At 45.5% G+C, this 18,908-nt stretch overlaps 2 protein-coding genes and 1 long non-coding RNA gene across 5 annotated transcripts in view; 2 read left to right on the top strand and 1 right to left on the bottom strand.

The window, feature by feature from the left end:
• Positions 1-18,908, top strand: part of DNM3 (dynamin 3) — a 234,123-nt gene that overhangs the window by 184,289 nt on the left and 30,926 nt on the right. The window lies entirely within an intron of this gene.
• LOC128811326 (uncharacterized) lies at positions 505-3,302 on the bottom strand. The gene is made up of 2 exons (XR_008438306.1): positions 1,691-3,302; positions 505-731 (listed from the first exon to the last, which is right to left on the bottom strand). It is a non-coding gene; the product is annotated as an uncharacterized LOC128811326 (long non-coding RNA).
• The window catches only part of SUCO (SUN domain containing ossification factor), a 38,339-nt gene continuing 22,884 nt past the window's right edge, over positions 3,454-18,908 (top strand). For all 3 annotated transcript variants that reach the window (XM_053984860.1, XM_053984859.1, XM_053984858.1), the window contains exons 1-4: positions 3,454-3,611; positions 14,469-14,577; positions 16,828-16,929; positions 18,193-18,338. In XM_053984860.1, the coding sequence (XP_053840835.1) occupies positions 3,547-3,611; positions 14,469-14,577; positions 16,828-16,929; positions 18,193-18,338 (422 nt within the window). In that variant the 5' untranslated portion in view covers positions 3,454-3,546. The remainder of the gene's footprint in view (positions 3,612-14,468; positions 14,578-16,827; positions 16,930-18,192; positions 18,339-18,908) is intronic.

Below are 18,908 nucleotides of genomic sequence, written 5' to 3'. Positions count from 1 at the left end.
CAAGAGCTGCCCAAGGGGCTCGCGGGTGCTCCGGGCTCCATCCTGCTTTTGGAGCCGTGGCAGCGTGCCACCTGTGCCAGAATTCAGGGCTCTTTCAGGCAGGGCTGGGGCTGCTGGCTGCAGATCTGAGCAGCGGCTCTCCTGCGCCAGGTCAGGCAGCCCCAGCCGGGTGTCACCGTGTCCCTGCGAGCCAAGGCTGCCCGGCGCCAGCCCACGTTCATTAACCCTAAGCACGTTCATTAACTCTAAGCAGGCTCCGCTCAGGGGGCCCCGCCTGCGGGAGTGCATCAGGCGGTCCCTGTGACCGCGGGACTCTCTCGGCATCTCCCGGGATTTAAAGGAGTGTGGGAGCGGGAACCAGAGCCCGTGCAGGGGGGGATGTCCACATGTGGGACCGCAGAGGCACAGCCCATGTGTCACAGGCAGTTTGCTGAGTGGTGAAAGAGCAATTACCTGCTCAGCTGGAGCTGGAGTTGCTCCCGTTTGATTTTCCAAGGAAAATGATTCCAACCTTTATTTTTTGCACAGCTTTCCTTTCGGCGCGAATCGCCCGAGATATAAAAGAAATCGAGGGTTTTTTTACAGGTTTTGTGCTGGTTTGCTGGATTCTCTCCTGCAAGTGGTTAACAGTTCATCTGAAGTCAGAGGAAGGTCTCTGAAGCAATCTTGCAATTTACAGCTTTTCCTTTACCAAGTAAGAAACAGTCAGGAAATTAAACAGGAAATTGTGTCTGGAAGGAACAAAAGTTGCGTTGTCAGAACCTGCTTATGAAAGATTTAGTTTATTTTAACCAGTAAGGAGCCAAGATCAATAGTCAGAAGAGGAAGGAGTTTGTGTGAATTAAATCACATGTGGGGAAAAAAAAAAGGCAACACTTGGGAAAACAAGAAGCCTTTGTAAAGAGCAGATAGGGATGAATGGGAGAGAAGGTTTTGCCATTGCAGCAAACAAATGCTGCAAAGTGCTGAAAAGGCAGAGGCCCAGGGTGTACCCCAGGATCAGCTGTCTCTCCAGAAGTTAGTCCTAAAATGCCCAAATCTCTGGGGGATACCCTACAGCCAGCCTGTTGGAATGTTGGGGTGCAATGGACGAGCACTGCCCCATCACTGTGCAGGTAAAACAACAGCACCACTTCCTCCTTCCTGCTGCTTCAAAGGTGTCCCTTGGGTGGCCTCCTCCAGCTTTCCCAACCTGGGGTGCCAAGCACCACAGCCCAGGTTTTATTCCTGGTCAGCAGAGTGTGATGTTCCCTGCCCAGAGGATGCAGGGTGCGCTCAAATTCAGCCCCAGGACTTCACGGGTACTGCACCAGCTCGTCTCCTCCTGGGGTTTTCCATGAGAAATTTGGCCAAGAGCAAGCAAAAAAAAAAAAAACAACCAAAAAACCCCCCAAAAAAACCCACAAACAAACAAACAAAAACAAAAAACACCCTGCTACAAACATGCAGCACTTTTTGAGAATTCCATACAAATATTTGCTCTCTGGTAGGTAACCCCATGTGGCACTGGGTTTTGGGTTAATTAGGGGCTCTAGTTAGGAGATTGCATAATCTGTCATTTTTTGACTCTTAAATTGCTCATCAATGTTTGGGAAACAAGCTTAGCAAGCACTGGTGTGTGGGTATGGCAGAGGTGGGGACATCAAAACCCTGCCTGGCTGATCCAGGCTCTTCTTGGGGGTGCTCGTACCTGGTGGGGACTGACCCAAAGGGGCTTTTCCTCCAGGATCACTGTACAGCTTCCCCTGAAGTGATGTGTCCTCTGTGGGAGCTCTTTGGCTGTGTTTGGTCTAAGCTGTGCTGACTCCTAACGGGATCACAGCGTGTGGGAACTGTGCCAGGAGGGAGCAGCGCCATGGGCTGAGCCAGTGTGGCTTCAGAGCCTTCTGCAGTGGTCGAGGAGGCTGCAGGAACTCCTGTCCCTGGAATGGAGACAGGCTCAGCCACACGCCGTGGCAGCACTGAGGCCAAGAGCTCTGGCTGGCAGCACTGGAAATTCAAACACCTGCTGATGTGGCTGCTGGAAGAGCTGGTAAACATGAATGTGGATGGATGCTCTGGTCCTGGCCATGCCCAACAGGTACTGTGTGGCCAAGGCTGTGCTGTTGGGATGGGCAAATGCCCGAGGCACCCCCAGCCTGGCGGGGCAGAGGCGCTCCCGGAGCCGGTTCAAACAGAGCGGGCGGGACCTGCGCTGCTCCCGCCCCCCGGGAATTCCACACGGGCAGGGAGTACCAGGTGTTAACGAAGGCACGAAGTGAAAAATCAGGGAAAGAACAGACGCAAGGACTTTGCAGAGGTCTCCACTGCTGGCTGACTCCAGTCTCGCCATCGCAGAGCTCTGTAAGGGCCGGGTCACGAGGCTGGAGCTGCTCTGGGGACAACAGCAGCTGTGACCTGCTGGGATCGCCGTGATTCACACCCTCCCTGCGGGCTGAGCTGGCCTTCCTCGTTCACAGTCCTGACCCGTGCACGTTTGCAGCGTGGCATCCTCCTGACTCATCCACCCGCGCCTCGCCTCGCGGGGCTCCCTGCGCCGGGCCGGGCCTGCTCGCCCTCGCTCCCCCCGCGCGTCTCTCAGCGAGAGCCCCGATCCTGCCGGGCTTCTTGGCACCAGGGAGCCGCAAGGAAGGTTTTCCTGCCTCAGTGTGGAGACCAGCGCTGCAGAGGGGCACGTTTGGGCCGGGTTACCCACAGAACGCCTCGTGTTTTGTTAACAACCGGTGTGTTCTTCTACCGGTCCAGCGCCGGGGCGGCTCCTCGCTTCTGTCCCACATGCTACCTGGCCTGTACTCCCTGAGCGTTCCCCAGGAGCGCTCCCTGCTCGGCCCCCGCTCCCTCGATGGATATAAACGTTCGCAGACACGTCTCGGGCGCGCCCGCGAGCCCGGGGTGAAGCCGGGCCCCGCTGCCCCTCACGGGCCCCTCAGGGCGACGGAAAATGGCGGCCAGAGACCCGCGATTCGGCCCCAGCCAGCCCGGAACTACAACTCCCGGCAGCCTTCGCGCGGCTACCCCTCTGCGGGCCTCAGCGCTCGGCAGCCTGCAGAGAAGCCTGATCAAAATAAAAAATAAATAATTAAGAGCTGTCGCGCGGGCGCGCCGGTGCTTGAAATGCCGCTGGAAACGGAGGCAGCGGCGCTCCTCAGGCGCCTCGCGGGCGGCGGTTTGGCCGCCAGCCGTCGTTTATCCCTATGGCGATTTCCCTTTAACGGCCTGTTTGCCGCAGACACCTCACAGAGCGGGGTCCTTGGAGGGGCGGGGAGAGGCGAGCCCGCTGCCCAATCGGCGGGGCGGGGGGGCGGGGCCAGCCCGCGGGGCGCTGAGCCCATTGGCCGGCGGCGCGGAGCGGGTGACGCGCATCCTTCCAGCTCAGCGCGGGAGGGGCGGGGCGGGGGCCCGGCCCGGCGGGCAGTAACGGCCGCGCGCGCGGGGCGGGGCCGTGCGCAGCGAGGGCCGATCCCCCTCAGCGCCCGCCGCCGCCGCCGCTGCCCGCAGGAGGATGCGCCGCCTCGCCCCGGCCGCGCCAGCCAGACGGGGGAGACGATGAGGGAGCCGCCCCGCCGGCCCCTGGCGCTGGGCTCCTGCCTCCTGCTCTGCGCCCTGCTCTGGTGAGTGCCGGCCTCTCCGCGCCGCCACCGCCGCCGCCGCCGGGCACCCCGGGCCGCGCCCGCTGCCGCGGTGGGGAGCGCTCCCTGGGCGGGCTGCGGAGAGCCGGGGTCGGGATGGGTAGGGCTGGAAGGGAGCTGGGGAGATGATCCGGTCCAGCCCGGGCAGGGTCACCTGGGGCAGGTGACACCAGGAGCGCGCCCGGGTGCGTTTTGAGCGCTTCCAGCGGGAGAACCCCCACGGCCGCCCTGGGCAGCCTGGGAGGGTGAGGCGCTTCCCCTCGGGCTGCCCGGGATGTGTTCTCGTGCGGTGACAGCCTGGGGAAGGGGACAGCTCTCGGGAGGGCGATTCCCGCTGCCAGGAGCGGCAGTAGTCACCCGGCGGTGTCAGGTGGGGTTTAAGGTGTGTTGTGTCTCTGTGCTTTTACCGGAGGCATCCTTGCATTTCCAGTTTCAGGCTGAGCTCTTGCACTATCCTCTGGAAGATCACGGTGCCTTATTCTTGAAACCCTTTCTCTGAGACTCTCAGGAGTAGCGTTAAGTTAAACCAAATGAACCCTCTCATTTTTGCATTGATTATGCCTTTGACAGTGTTTTTTATAGTGGTTACCTGAACTGTACTTCGTTCCAGCATCCCCTGTTTACTTTCTTTTCAAACTTCCTTTAAGAGATGACATTTACCAGAATATAAATATCAGTATAATGTATTTCTGTATGGTAAGTTCCAACCTTCTTAAACTTTGGCCCTCTTTGAATTTGGTGAGTCACTGTTTGAGAGCTGATAGCCAGCAAACTGCAAATATTGCAAATGGAACAGCCACGCTCTGGTGTATTACCACAGCTCGGTTCCTGTAGATTGTTCAGATAGCCTGCTTAAAAAAAGAAATAATCCTGAGGTTCTGGCTTGTCTCACAGCTGGGTGAAGAGTGGGAGCCCAGGCGCCTCTATTTTACACAATCAGTTGCAAATCTGCTGCTGATGCTTGTGTTTGGACGGTCCTAAAGCAGCTTTGGTTCGTGTCATCACATTTTGGGGTTTGGAGACAAAAGCACATCTAAAAAGTGCTTGAGAACTCGGTTGCTGTGTTTACACTTAGCAAAATTTAAAACAAAACAAAAAAAAACCCTCTTGGCCACGTGGGTTTGATCAGGTGAACTCTGAGCCTTGTGAACTGTCTCCAGACAGCTTCACTTTGCTTTTGCTCCTTGGACAGTGGAGTTCTGGCAGCAGGTTTTAGTTGTATAGCTAAGATTCCTATTCAGAAAGCAGTTTTTGTTTCTTGGTTAGAGTGCCTTGAGGGCCGACAATCTGTTCCTGCCTCCAGGTAATTTGTTAGTGGAAGGGTTTTTAGCTTAATGATCAATAGGTGGTCAGGTTGATTTTTTTTGTTGCTGTGTTCTTAGTCTGCTGTTTCACCAGGACTTGATTTTGTGAAAAAGTTCAGGCTTTTTTCAGCATAGTTCCACATTAATGAAGGAATGTCAAGTTCCGCTGTCTTGTTGGAGTAATGTATTTGTTCCTTAAATCTCTGACAACTTCTGTGTTCTTCTTTGGTGTGGTTAGGAGGAAAATGGAGCTGCTCTTCTGTTTCCCTTCAAAAGGGGTTGCTCTTGCAGGCAGTGTCTTAACTGATCTCAGAGCTTGCATTGGAGTGCCCCAGTGCAAAACTCTAAAAAAGAGTTTAAAAAAGCAGCCTGCTCACTGGCTGCTATTGGTTAGGAGCCAGTGGATTAATTTAAATGTTGAGGGATGCAACTCCAGTTTCCTAGTCTGCTGTACAAACATGAAGTCACATTAGAGAGTTTGAAATCCTGTCTGCAGGATGGTGTTGGGACCTGCATTAATTTCAGTAGTCATGTCAGAGTTGTAATTAGGAAGTCTTGAAGTTGGTTCGTGCATAGTTGGTGCACTATAGAAGCTGATAAGTTGTTATTTATTTAACTTTTTACTGTAAAGAAAATCAGTGCCTTATGTTCACTTCAGCAGTTAAGAAATTTCAAATAGCACATGGAAGGATTTGTGTTATAAATGTTGGCTTTTTAAATTTAGTGGTTTTGAGATGTAATTTTCAAAGGACTTTGTGCTAGTAGGAGAGAAATTTCTCCTTACAGGTGTAACTGGTGCTCAGCAGATGATCAAATGGAGCCCCAAAAGTCAGGGAAAAACCCATGAGACAAAACAACTACTCCAAGAACACTCAAAGTTGTTTGGACTTCTTGCCCTTTTTTTTTTTTTTTTTTTTAACCTGGGCTTTGTTTTCTTTCTGAGTAGCTGTTGCTTCTTTCCTTGAAACTAAGCTTAAAATAGGAATTTTCAAAATCTCTCATGATGCGTTTTCAAGCTCACCTAAGAAAGTTGGTTCAGTGGGGAAGTACTGACCAGTAAAGATCAGATGGGGGGAAAATAATTGATTTGACACTTGAACTGGAAGATGTCATCCTGGGCACTGAAAACGTGGCAGCATTTTAGGAGATGCACAAAAAAGCAGAAGAGTGAGTAGGGGTTTGTTAGCCAGTGCCTTTTGAGTGAAGGGGATGTGTTGCTCTTTGGGTCAGTTGTCTGAAGCTGGGCCAGCCACAGCTCTGACAGCCCTGAGCCAACAGGATTGTTCCAAGTTCCAAAAGAGCAGGATGGCTTTGGGGAAATACTTCTGCTGGAGGTATGGCTCAGGAATGTAGTGCTCCAAAAATAATAGGCATCTGTGTGTGCAGTTTGGGGCTTCCACTGTGCTTGACAAGTGACTGCTCTTGTCCTGAATTCAGAGACCTCCTTAATGCTCCAGTTAATCCCTTTGTGTGCATGATCATAATATAAAAAACACATTTAAAACTTGCAGTGCTTTGTAGTTTGCCACTATCCAGAGCTGCGTAAGTGGAGTAGGTTTAGATGCTTGTAGGGTACCAGGACTGTCTGAAGTGAGACCGGCTGTGATGGCTGTTTGAAGAGTGACCTGTGTAAATTATTCTGACATCAGCTTTTGCCTGCCATAAGCTGCACTTAATAAGTGTTAACTGGGAGTTTTATAAAGAAATTGTGCGTCCAGTAATTTGTCTTTCTATCCCGGAAAGTTCATTGCCATATCCTGACCTACTTAGCTTTTATTAACTCTGCTACTTGGCTTTACAGCTGTGAGTAAAAGGAGGATGGGGATCAGTGCATGTACACTTCAGGATCCTTCAGTTGTTACTCTGTGAGTACCCTGCATCAGGAAATGCCTTGTGTCAAAGTGATTTAGCAGCAAGATGTGCTGGTTTTGATGGCAAACCCCTGGCCTAGGAGCTCTGACTGAAATCCGCCATGAGAGCGTACCCTGGAAATTGTGAAGGTCGGATTGGGTCAGTGGCACAGCCAGGAATGAAGCCTGGGTTACCAAGTACAGTGGAAAGGGATACTGGTTTTTAGTCACACCTATTAATGTGTGGATTTTAATGAGAGAAGATACTTCCAGTTTGGGTTTGAATTTCCTGTCTGGTTTGGAAAGTGTGCTTGTTGAAAGGAGGCTGTGAGGAGCTCTGAAAGCCCCAGAGCTGGACTGGCACTGTGGTAACACCACCGGCTCCATTGTGTGCTGCTGCTGCTCAGGTGAGAGCCGTGAAACCTACACTAGGGAGCACACGGTGGAGCTTCTGCTGGTTGAACCTTTATTTGTCTCATTATTGGCTTGTGGCTCAAGCCTCGAGCTCGTCTCTGTTAATTGCACAAAGGTGTGAGTGGTAGAGCTGGGGAGTGAGAAGTCTGTGTTCCAGTGTGCTTCATTAATGTGCCTCTTACCACTGAAATCCTCTTTTTTTTTTTTTTCATGGGTGCCCTCATGATTTGGATAGGACTACAAGAGTAAGTGGCCTGTAGTGGGGCTCAGAATTTTTTCTGCTGATTCTCCTCTTGAGTACTTAAATCTCTTCAGAAGGCTGATACTGTAATAAACACTGTGCACGTGCATTTTATAGGAGGAAGAAATGAAATTATTTGAGCACTGGTATAGTCAGAACTGTTGTTCTAGGCATCTGATTTCAGAATGGAAAGTATGTTCCTAGGTATGGAGTATCCTGTTTGGAAGGGTCTTTGCCCTGTGGTTAAGGTTGGGAGGAAAGCTGCACTGGAACTCTTGGACTCCTGAAAATGAGAATCGAATCTGCCCAGCTCACAGCCTGCTCACGCTGAAGGTGGTACGTGCAAGCAGGGGCCCTGGTGTCTTATGCAAAACAAGTGCTTGGCTCAATCAATTATTGAATATTTTACCTTCTAAAATGATTTGAAAATCAGTGAGCTGCTTTCATGCAGTATCTTCTAAAAGATATGTCCTAGAAACTTCAAGTTAGTTTGTTTGTTATGCAAATGGTGTACTGAAGTGGCCTCTACCCCATCACGAGGTGTCTGTGTTGGTGTAGACCTTGCCTGTTGCAGTGAAATGTGCCTCCCTGGAGGACTTAACTTGAACTCTTTCTGAAATGTCTTTCTCTAGCCTGCTGTTAGTTGTTTTTCACTTTGATGTTCTTACTGTGAGTCTTGTACAGAGTCGTTTTTTTCTTGTCTTTAGTTTTCATTACTGATCCAGCTTTTGGGAAGTTCTGTGCCACTTTTAAGGGGAGGGCATGCAGTGTCTTTTAAAGTTCCCTCTGGAGGTGCTACAGCCTGGAGAGGATGTGCATGAAAAGTTTTAGCCAAGAACAGATTAACCTAGAACTGTAAATCTAAAAACTTCCTTAATTCTTGCTGGAAATACCGAGCTGGTATAACAGACAGACTCGTCCCACAGCTTGGGTGAGAGAAAATATTGATGTGAATGACAAACTGGATTGGAATATTAGTAAAAGGTTCCAACAGTTCAAAAATCAGTTCAGGTGCACAAAGGAATGGCAATGACTTGGTTTGGCTAGGTTTTGAAATGGCAATCAAGATAATGCTGAAATCTCTTACAGATAAGAAACCCATTAAAAATACATCATACATGTCTGGGAGTCAGGTGATAGCAGCTTTACAGTGATCTAGGCTGAAATTGCTACACTTCCAGGAACATCCCCCTCCTGGCACTCTGCTGAGCTGTGTTGCACTAAGGGTGGGTTTTTAGCATGAGTTGGGGCAGAGCAGCTGCTGCTTCTGACACTGCTGCTGCTGTGCCTGTGTGGACAAACTTATGAATTTAAGCCATGAGGGAGGTCTTGAAAAGTGTGCAAGTCAGACATCTCTACAGACTCTGAAAGCCTTAAAGTTCACTCACAGTGCATGGCTGTTCTGTTCTCCTGTAGTCTTTGTGGTTCCTATCAGATTTTATAGTGTGTTTTTTGGTTGTTTGTTTGTTTTCTGGAATGGGTGCTCTTCCCCAGACTCTTGCATCAGAGAAAATAACTAGTTTGAGAATGCAGGGAGCTTCTGATACACTGCAATCTTCCTTCAGTATTGCAGAAGTCTGTTTCCAAGGAACACCAGGAACTGCCTGTTCCTTTGGGTGCTTGCAGAGGGGGTTGTGACTTCTGCCCTGCTTTAAGTGCCTGAAGTAGGGCACCTGGATGCTCCTTTTGAGAAGGAGGTTTTTGTTTGTTTCAGTGTTACATTGGAACCTGCATTTAATGTAGGTTGTTGTCTGTTACGGTCACAGAGTCCTGTGAAGGTGCTGTTATCTCAGTAACCTTTTCCAGGAGAGAATGGGAGTTACCCTGGGAGCACTGCAAGCAAGGAATGAAGTTGGTTTCAGTTGTTTAACTTGGGACAACAGTGGACAGTCGAGCAAATACTGTGTTCCCCTATGTCTTCTTGGGTTGAATAGCTGAGCATTCCTTGGATCAGAGCTGACTCTCTTCCCCCCCCTCAGGACTTACTGGAATGTCTCCACAATGTCCAGAGCAGAGCAGAGGGTGCAAATCCCTGTGTGCCTGAAGGGGGGATGCAGTAAATCAGTTCGATCTGATAAAGTATCTGGTGCTCCTGGAACCTCCTTTTGCAAGTTTTGCATGTTAATGGTATTTAAAATGCTGAAAGCCCTATTTTAAACCAGAGGTTGGAATCTCATTGTATGCAGCTCTGAAATTCAGTATGGTCAGAAGTATCTTTGTGTTTAGCTCCTCTGAATAAGCGAAATAACTGTTTGGAGAGCACATTCTTTGCAAAGTGTGGGCAAGCTATTAAAAACTTAATGGCAAAATACCACAGATCGGTAAAGGATTTGCAAAAAAAGCTCCAATTTCAGCTGTTTTGGGCTTGGGTTTTTTTTAGTGGTAGGAAATGAGGTGATACCAGTGATGCTTAGTCTAGATCTGTAGTTTTAGTTTTCGGTTTTTTCCTCCCTTAAAGGTCTGTCATAACTTTCAACATTATCTTAGTAACGCATGCTGCTCTTCTGTGATAATAAATGGCTTCTAAATGAAGGGTGTTTTTTCCTTTGTTTTGTTGGGGTTTTCTTACTTGTATTGAAGAAGATTAATGGTTCTTCTTTGCATTTATCAAGATGCATTTCCACTTCACATGCAGAAATTAATGTTCTGTCTCGGGAGTTTGTGCTGCAGCAGTTCAGTGTCTTGCAAGTGGCTTTCCTCCTGTGGCTGGTTGAAATAATGTCCTGGTCTTCATTTTCCATGACATTTATTTTGTTCTGCAGGCTCTTTTAAATACAAGTCCCCCTGGCTGAACTGTTGGGAGAGGAAGATTGATTCCATGAAGTTGCTGGGGAGAGGGGAGGATTCCTTGCCTTTGCTGTTTTTCCTGTGTTGCCAGTGGCTGTGAGGCAGATTGCTGCTGACTGGAGAGTTTGGTTGTGGATCTGCTGAGCTCCTCATTCCTGCAGAGCCTTTTTTCTCTTTGTCACTTAGCTGGTGAAAGCAGTCACAGACCTGTAGCACTTGTTCACAGCAAAAGGTGTTTTGCTGCTTTCCTTGCCCTTCCACAGCTTTTATCGTTCAAGCTCGTTAATCTCAAGTCAGTTAGTCTGTAATGAAGAAGGTGCCTCTTCCCCACTCACAGGCCTGCTCTGCTGGCCCAAGCCCCTCCTCTTGCACAGGCCTATCTGAAGTGATCTGTGAGTGTTTTGAGCAGGGAATTGCCACCTGGCGGGGACAGTGACATCTTCATTCTCCCTCGGAGCTGTTGGGCGCTGGTACATCTGCAGCTGTTGGTAACGCAGCCCTCTGGGATGTGTCAGTGGTTACCCTCCCTGGGGGGAGGGCTGGGGGTCAGTGCACTGGTGACAAATTCCGTTTAGTTTCCCTTTGCTTCAAATTCCTCTGTCTTGCAGGTGCCAAATGTAAACTGTTCTGAACTGCTTCATTCTCCAGTGTCCAGAAATAGGTCTTGTTTTGGGAGAATTTATGAAATTAATCATTTTGAGGACAGATATGTTTGAACTGAAGCTATGTGTCAGTGTAGTATGAAGTGTTTGGAAAGGAAAGTCTAAGCTGTTTCTCTCTGATCAAATTGTGGAAAAACTCCTCTTACCTTCATATTTTGGATTTTTTTTAGCTGTAAGTTGTATGATTAATTTTTCTTACCAGTTGTTTGTTTTCTACTTGAGTTTTATGCCTGTCAGAACAGTTATCTGTAGCTTCACTATCTCTGATAGTTTCTGCAGCCTTCTTCACAATTACTTGTGTTTCAGCCAGGTCAGAAGTGGATGGTCTTTCACATGAAACCTACACTGCAATGTCAAAACCACCTGCACTTTTGAATTTCAGCGTTCCTTTTCAAAAGCAGAACGTTCATCAGCAGACCATGGCCAATTTGTGTAGCAGTGAGTGTAGTGAACCATCCAGATAGGGGTGAGCAGCATTTCTGCTTCAATGGGCAACCACAGTATGAGCCTGCCTTGAGAAAAGTAAAGATTCCCCCACCCACCCCTGCTGCTTTGTCTGAGCTTGTAGCCTTTGCTTTTGGGTTTGTGCACATTAAGCTGGAAAGTTCATGGTGTTATTAGAGAAAATAGCTTTTAAACTGCTTTAATGATAGGACAAAGAGTCATGCTTAAGCTCCTTTGTTCTTGATGAGATTTAATAGCAGGTGGTGTTTTGAGTCATGCTTACAAAAATGGAACATTTGAAAACTTCAGTACCCACGTAAGTCAGCAGCTGTGGGTTATGTGTTTGGAACAATCTCTTCATTTGAAGATCTACCTCGTACCTGAGACAGCGTCTCTGGGGACTGATCTCATTTGGGCATTAGGTCTGCTTGGTTCTGAGTCAGCATTCAAATCCCACTCGTGGGTCACAAGACAGGGAAAGATAGGTTAGTATGTGCAGAAACTGCTGTACTTCCACCGGGTGTACACTGCAAGTCAGTTGAACTCAAGGGGAATTTTGTTCTCTGTAAATTAACGCGTGGTTTCTCATCATTGTTGGGTAACAGAGGTGCTGTGCCATTTGGCAATTTATTTTTATTGTGAGCTCTATCCTTTCAGCTAAAGAAGCCTGTAGAATTAATATGCAAAATGTTAGAAGTCAGAAGAAAAAAACTACTGCTGGTGGTCTTGATAAGGTTATTAACTTCTCCCAGACTGGCTGGTCTCACATGGGTCTGTGCTCTGAGAGTCTGTCAGAGTTCCCTGGCAGTAGCTGAGTGATGCATCCTGTGAGCAGCATGCTCTGCTGCATGAGGGATCAGGTTTTCCTGTGGGTGCATGCACACACACAAAATGAGTTCTCAGTCCCCTCCCTAGCTTGGAGGGCTTTTGGGAGACTTGAGGCATCATGTTGGAGTTGGGGAGTAGACCAAGGAGAATTTTGGAAAATAAGTAAGTAAGACATTGGACACAGATCATGTCAGAGTAGCTTAAATCTGAGCTGTCAGTCTGCATTCTTCTAAAATCTGTGTTTGTGACCTGATAAAGCCTGATTTCTTGCATGAAATCTCTCAATAGATTAAAGCAAGAAATATATGCCTTCTGTGCTTTTAGTGCTATAGCAGTTTCTCATGCATTTGTGAGGGTAGACCTCGTGTTTTAAAATGCCATTTCACAGCCTTTGAAATCTTTCCTTTTCTGCCCCCAAGGAGTTAGTGCTGTTCTGTGCAGCTCACCCGAGGTGCCCCCTGGAGTGGAAGTGAAATGGGAAACAAATGCCTGTGCCTGTGTAATGAAGGAGTGGGATGATGTTCTATAATATTGGATGTTTCTGGTGTATTTTTATGAAGAACCAGGGAGTCCTTATATCTCAAAATAGAGGTACTGGAGTTAAGAGAATTTCACCGTGAAATGATTGGAACCCCTTTTCAGAAATATAAATGACTCAAAGTATTTGCATAACTAATTTTTCCAAGTGAAAGCTAGGTAATAAGGCCATAGAAACCTGGTAACATTTCATTCATGCTCTGAAATGAGCCTCCTGTGCATAGGGTAGGACAGAGGTTTGATGGAAAACTCAATACAAACAGGTAACTACATGATGGGATGGGAGTTCAAGATGTGTGAGAAGCTTATGCCTAATTCTTAACTGAGATGTGAGACTTTGTAGCTGCTACAATATGTGGCTATTACTATTTTCATACCTTACATTCAGTTCTTTATTTTCCACTAACTGCAGCTGCTTCTGCCTGACTTCAAGGCTTTCATTTAGTACAGAGGAAAGATGCTACCTCAGAAAGAAGAGAAATTATTGAGGTGCTTTGGGGCTGAGACAGAGGTGGAGCACCTTACTTGCTCATCTCCATAGTAATATGTCAAATCCCTCAAGTTCCTTGTGCACTGTCTCTTCTGTGGAGAGAGCCACTGAAAATACATATATACACATGAAACTTAAAATTTTAGTACTTGTCTGTGGTCTGTTGTTTCATGGATTCCCTCTTAGTGGAGGAGTCTACACTGCATAGACTTCCCAGTAAAGTTGATATTCAAGTTTGAAGACAGCTGGTAATTCAAATTCCAAGCATAGTGATCCCAGTTGTGTAAGTGAATAATGACCTACTACTAATCTTACTGTTATGATTAATGTTAAGGCTGTTTCATTTCTCAGAACTATTGTCAGAAGGTTGCTTATGCAGATTTTTGTGTGCCATAGACCTGTCTCTCCTCTGAGGAGAAGGTGGCTCTTGTTTTCAGGGTGCAGGGTGATGTTTGTGTTTGTTCATGGGACATCATTCCAATCGCCTGATTGTTATGTAAACAGTATTTCCTGAAGGGAAAATGTTTGTGTTTGGAGTGGTGGCTAGCTGGTTCATGTTCTGCTGGCCTTGGTTGAAATCAGCATGAAAACCTTTGGGCCTCCAAGCCTGATGGTTCACTGTAGATGCTCCCTAGGATGTGAAGGGACCATGTATGATAAGAAAGAAAAGATGCCTTCTAGTATAAGTGTTTGTAGAGGCTTTTCTACAGAAGTAAATCCATTTCTGCTGACAACTAAAGCTGTTGGAAAAAAGTACAAAACAAATCTCATGGGAGGTTTTGCCTGGGGCTTTTTTTAGTGTACTCATTTTCACTAATTTTCTTAAATGTGCTTGGTGATACTGACTATACAAAACCTTCTCAGGTAGGCTCTGTACAGGGGATTAAGGATATTTTGCTTTTTATTCTGTGACTTAAGTTTTTGCTTAGTAATAATGATTGCTAAAAATATCTCATTGCTTTGTGAAAAAAGATGTTGATTCAAGATGTTCCAAACTTGCTGTAACTTAGCTGATTTGTATCAGCTTTCACTTTTTGATGTGGTGACACTCCAGGATCTGGTTCGGTGATACTTTTTTTCTTTTGGAAGTAGTAAATTTGTGGTGTTTTCTGTTGCTAACTTCTGGTGAATCCTCAAATGAGTTTTTTGAATGAGTATCCATGAACTGTACATGTATTTTTTAGATGCCTCATGGGAACAGCTGAAGAAGATTGAGGGAGAAAGTGCTGAGGGAGTTCTAAAATTTCATTTTAAATAAAGCTTTTTGACTTTTTTTTTATAGGCTTCCTGTTTGGAATGTCTTTTGTAAAGACACTCTCTCGTCGGCGGTGCAGTATGCTTCAGGTGATGCTTGTGTCCTGGGCAGTGAGGATGAAAATGTCCAGGAAAAGGTATGCTGGATACATCATGCTAATTACTCACTCTGACTAAATACTAAATTGTAAAATAAGATTCTTCATAGGATCTTCTTGGCCAGAATGTTTCATGTACTCCGTTCTTTGAGCCATGATATCTTCCCAAGTTTTTATTCTCCTTCATTTCTTGCAGTCGTGCAACAATTCAGGTGGGTAGTTTGGGGCAAGAGAAGGAATGAATAGTAAAGCTTCTGATTTGATTTTTTTTTGGGTTTTTTTTTTTTTTTTTTTCAATTTGGGAGCCAGATGTTAGAAATGGGCATCAGAGGAAGCCACAATAGGAGGTGATGGGCTGGTTAAGTCTGGGCCCCATTATGCCACTTCCACCTGTGCTGTATTAAAAACTGTGTACAGATGATCTTTACCCTAAAGAGAAGATTTAAGATTAATTGGTTCAAGTCAGTATTTATCACTTTGCATTCCTTCTGTTCAATAAAAATTACGAAGGCCAAAATGTGTTTCTGAAAGGTATAATGAATAAACTGTGGTCCCTTTCATTTTTACTTTACTCAGCACTTTAGGTTAATTGAGTGTAATTGTCCCACCCTGATTAAGTCATGGCAAGTTTCTGCATCTTGCATTGCATAGTGAGTTCCCAAGCTGTTGAGTCAGAAAATCATGGTAATTTCATTCATTTATTTATTTACCCAGGTACAGAATCAGTCCTATTCTAAACATGGGTAGTATTGATATGTTGGTTTTCCTATTTCCTCCAGCAATCTGTAGTACTGTTAATCACAGTTCTCATTCCAAAAAAGCTTTTATATGCCACAATAAACTTGGAGAATGTGTGTGAAGCATTCTAGCTGGCTGAAGTGGAGAGCTGCCATAAAAAATCCCTTTAAGTAGTGTAGGTTTCTTAAGCATTGCACCAACTAGAGTAGCTCTATTTTTTGAGAGCTTGTGTAGCCAAATAGCATTCCTGTTCTTCTGGCTGCCTAAAAAGAAGTTCTGCTTGAATTTAATGTCTGATGCAATAATACTGGAAAGACTAAGTAAGCTTTGAGACTGGGAAGTCACTGGTAAATGATTTCCTACTCTGCAACATTCTTCCTTTCATTCTGTTAATGTGGATGCATAGGTAAGCAGATTTCTGAACTTAAACCCAAAGATGTGAAAACTAATGTTAGACTGTTGTTTTCACCCTTTAAAGAAAATCTCTTGGGTGGATGAGAAATCTTAAACAAGTGTCTGTTACTCCTAATTAGGCTGCTGGAGCTGTCCTGCTCCAGAGGAGCAGTTCTACAGCCCTTGATCAGTTTGCCTTAGATCAGTTGTCTCTTCAGCCATTGATGCTATTTCATCTTAGGGACTGGGATGTGAGCTAATAGTATTTGGGGAAAAATGTCGCTCAGTTGTCTCTAAGGTTTGTCAGCTCAGATTTGTAGCTCCTGCACTTCACTGGATGCTTAATTCTCTCAAATTAATATCATGTAGTGTTGTATAGCACAGCAGCCCATTTTGGGTCTGAACGCTGGCACCTGCAGTATTTGGCTACAGGATTTTAGATAGCCCTTAGAAAACAAAATGGGTGTAAATTTCTACCACATTTCTTGCTGTATTTTAAAGTATTGCTCGAAAATAGCTTGCATATTTTGTAGTCATAACTTTAAAAAGTTTGAAGGGCAAGTGTAAATTCTTGCTAGTTTCAGTCTGGTGGGTTTAAAACTTTTTTCCCCTCAAGTGTTGATACTCTTTATTTTGTGAATTCACTGCACTTGATGGTGAATTTTTAGCTGTAGAAGAAACGGTTTCTTTAAGAGGTTCTGGTGGATTTGTCTAATTACTGTAGTTCTGCTGATAAGACTGCTACAACTGAAGTGTGCCACGTGTTATTTTTCTAATGGTTGTCTGATGCAAGTCAGCTTAGAATTTTCTTCTTCCCCTCTTTTGGGCAGCAGGAAGATAGGGGAGGGTTTGCTGACATAGGCAATCATAGTAGAATGAGGAACTCTCCTTGGCAAACAAATGGAATGATTTTAGACAGTGCTAAAATGGTCTTTTCAGGGAAGATTTAACTGAATCGTTTTAACTTGCTGTAGTCTTTGTGCAGTTGAGATTTTAAACATGGGTGGGCAATGGTTCTGAAGATTAATGTAGCTTAGTTCCTGGATGTTTTGCTGGTGAAAGAAGTGCTGTTGTTCAGTGTGTCCCAGAGGTAGCTGCTGTGGCTGAGTGTGGAAGGCCTGTGGCTGCAGACTGACTGCTTTACCTTCAATCTCCCAGGGGGAAGAGGCTGCTCCCAGCCTGGAGCCTGAGCCTGCAGACTCCAGCACACGGAGTTACTCTATGGAAGAGCTGCTCAATGACTTGACAAAATCTGACCAGGCAAGGCTTTTGTTTCATTCACTGTCTTCATACAGTCTTCAAATGCTTCCTGGATTTCAGTCTTTCATTTTGGTTATCTAAAGTTCATAGTAACCATCTCTCACATTTCACCTGTACACTGGATTGCTGTCAGACTCATGTTTCCAGTAAAAGAGAGAATGTGTGAGCTAACAGACCTTGCATTTCCCATGTACATAAATAATGAGTAATTTAGTATTTGGAAGTACTGACTAAAAACTTTCCAAGATAAATTAAAATTGGATGTTGTAGGTGTGGATGTCTATTTATAAATAAAACAAAAACTCTTTTCTCTGAGGTCTTTCATGTAGATCAGGCTTGGTGATTATGGCAGTCCATTTTAGTTTTGATCCCTCATAGCTTCTATCACTTTCATTTCCTTAGTTAAAATGGGAAAAGGGTTGGATCTCAGCTCTGTGCCATTGATACTGTTAAGTCAGTGCTCGGTGTTAAATGTTACAAACCAAATGTTAAAGATTATTTAACTGATTACATATTTTTGTTTTGTAGATTACATGATACATAGGACAAACTTCAGAATATTTATTTCATGGTTTGGGTGTTTAAATCTGTTAAAACTTCCTGACCCCTTCATGTTTAGTGAGGCGACTTGCAGTAATGTAGCTGTTGACAAGAGGCTTTTGTACAATATTTCCTTTTGCTGCAGGAGTTCATCTGACCTGTTTCAGTGGTTACATGCTCTTTCAGATTTACAAAGCCTTATTTTGAGTGTGCTTATGACGACTGAAGACCTAGAGTAAATGATTCAAGACTACTAAATGCTCAAAAGTGGAAAATGATTTATCTCTTTTTTCACTTACAGCATGGAGTAGGTTTTAAATGATTTTGGACCTCCAGCGGAGTGGTGAAATTGAAAACCTTCTCTAAAACTTAGGATGAAAACAGTCAATTTTATTGTAATGGAACATGCAAATAGAACTTTTTCTTTTGGTTGCTGCAATATTCAAGCTGCTTTTTTCATGGCAGTCTCTTCAGGAAAGCATCATTGAGGAAGCTGTTGCACAGGCCTGCTCCAATTGATATTTTTACATGATTATTGCAGGGCACAGAAGAGTATTGCAGCTATCCCAGAGCAGCACAGAATGCCACCTAGGTGTAGGAAGAAACAAAATTAATTTCTGACGGAAATCCAAACTGTTAGAACTCCATAGTAGATGTTATTGTGTGAATGCTTTTCTTACTCAGGTGTTGAAAAATATATATTCACCTGGAATGTTTTTACAGACAACAGAAATAAGTGAAACAAGCCAGCCTGAAGTTGTGAGTCCACCTTCAGTAGATGTAAATGAAGCTTCCTCCAGCATAGTCCCAAGCACTGAAAACACTTCCAGTTCACCTACCTCAGAGATACCTCCAGTCTCACAGCCCAAGTAAGCTCTTGCAGTTTTGTTCTTTTGGTTTTTGAGAGAATATCACTTACTCTGCTCTTGTTTAGATGTGTAGTAGGGCTGAGATGGGATTGCTCCCCACAGTTGTTTTGCTGGTTTATGGTGTCAGTGCTCATGGAGTGTGCCAACATTTCCTCAGTGTGTGGATGAACAGTTGTGCACTTGCATGAGGTGGAATACCATTGCCATGATCAGTTTCTAAGCCTCTGCTTTGAAAAAAGCCAACGTGCTTAGATAATCTGTACTATAAAAGCACTCAGGGCTTTGCCATTAGGATTTCTGCCCTTCACAAATGTGCTTTCACATGTGTGTCAACAAGCATTGAGGCTGCTTCAGCAATGGCCTCTGCCTTCAGTTAAGGAAGAACTCTGCAGAATCTTATCTTGGGACTTAAAAACAGAGAGTCTCAAGTTCTGGTAATAAGAGACTTTTGACAAAATAGCAAATTCTCATATAAATGCAGTCAAGGCAGTTTAGTGCTTAGTAGTGTATTGCAGAGCTGCCTCTGCTGCAGGCAGCTTTCTGGAGTCCCTGTACTTCCTTTTGTTTCCC

Source organism: Vidua macroura, chromosome 9 (genome assembly GCF_024509145.1).
Source record: "Vidua macroura isolate BioBank_ID:100142 chromosome 9, ASM2450914v1, whole genome shotgun sequence".
Taxonomy (NCBI): domain Eukaryota; kingdom Metazoa; phylum Chordata; class Aves; order Passeriformes; family Viduidae; genus Vidua; species Vidua macroura.
The sequence above is the reverse complement of the archived record's forward strand: the minus strand, read 5'-3'. Positions and strand labels throughout refer to the sequence as shown.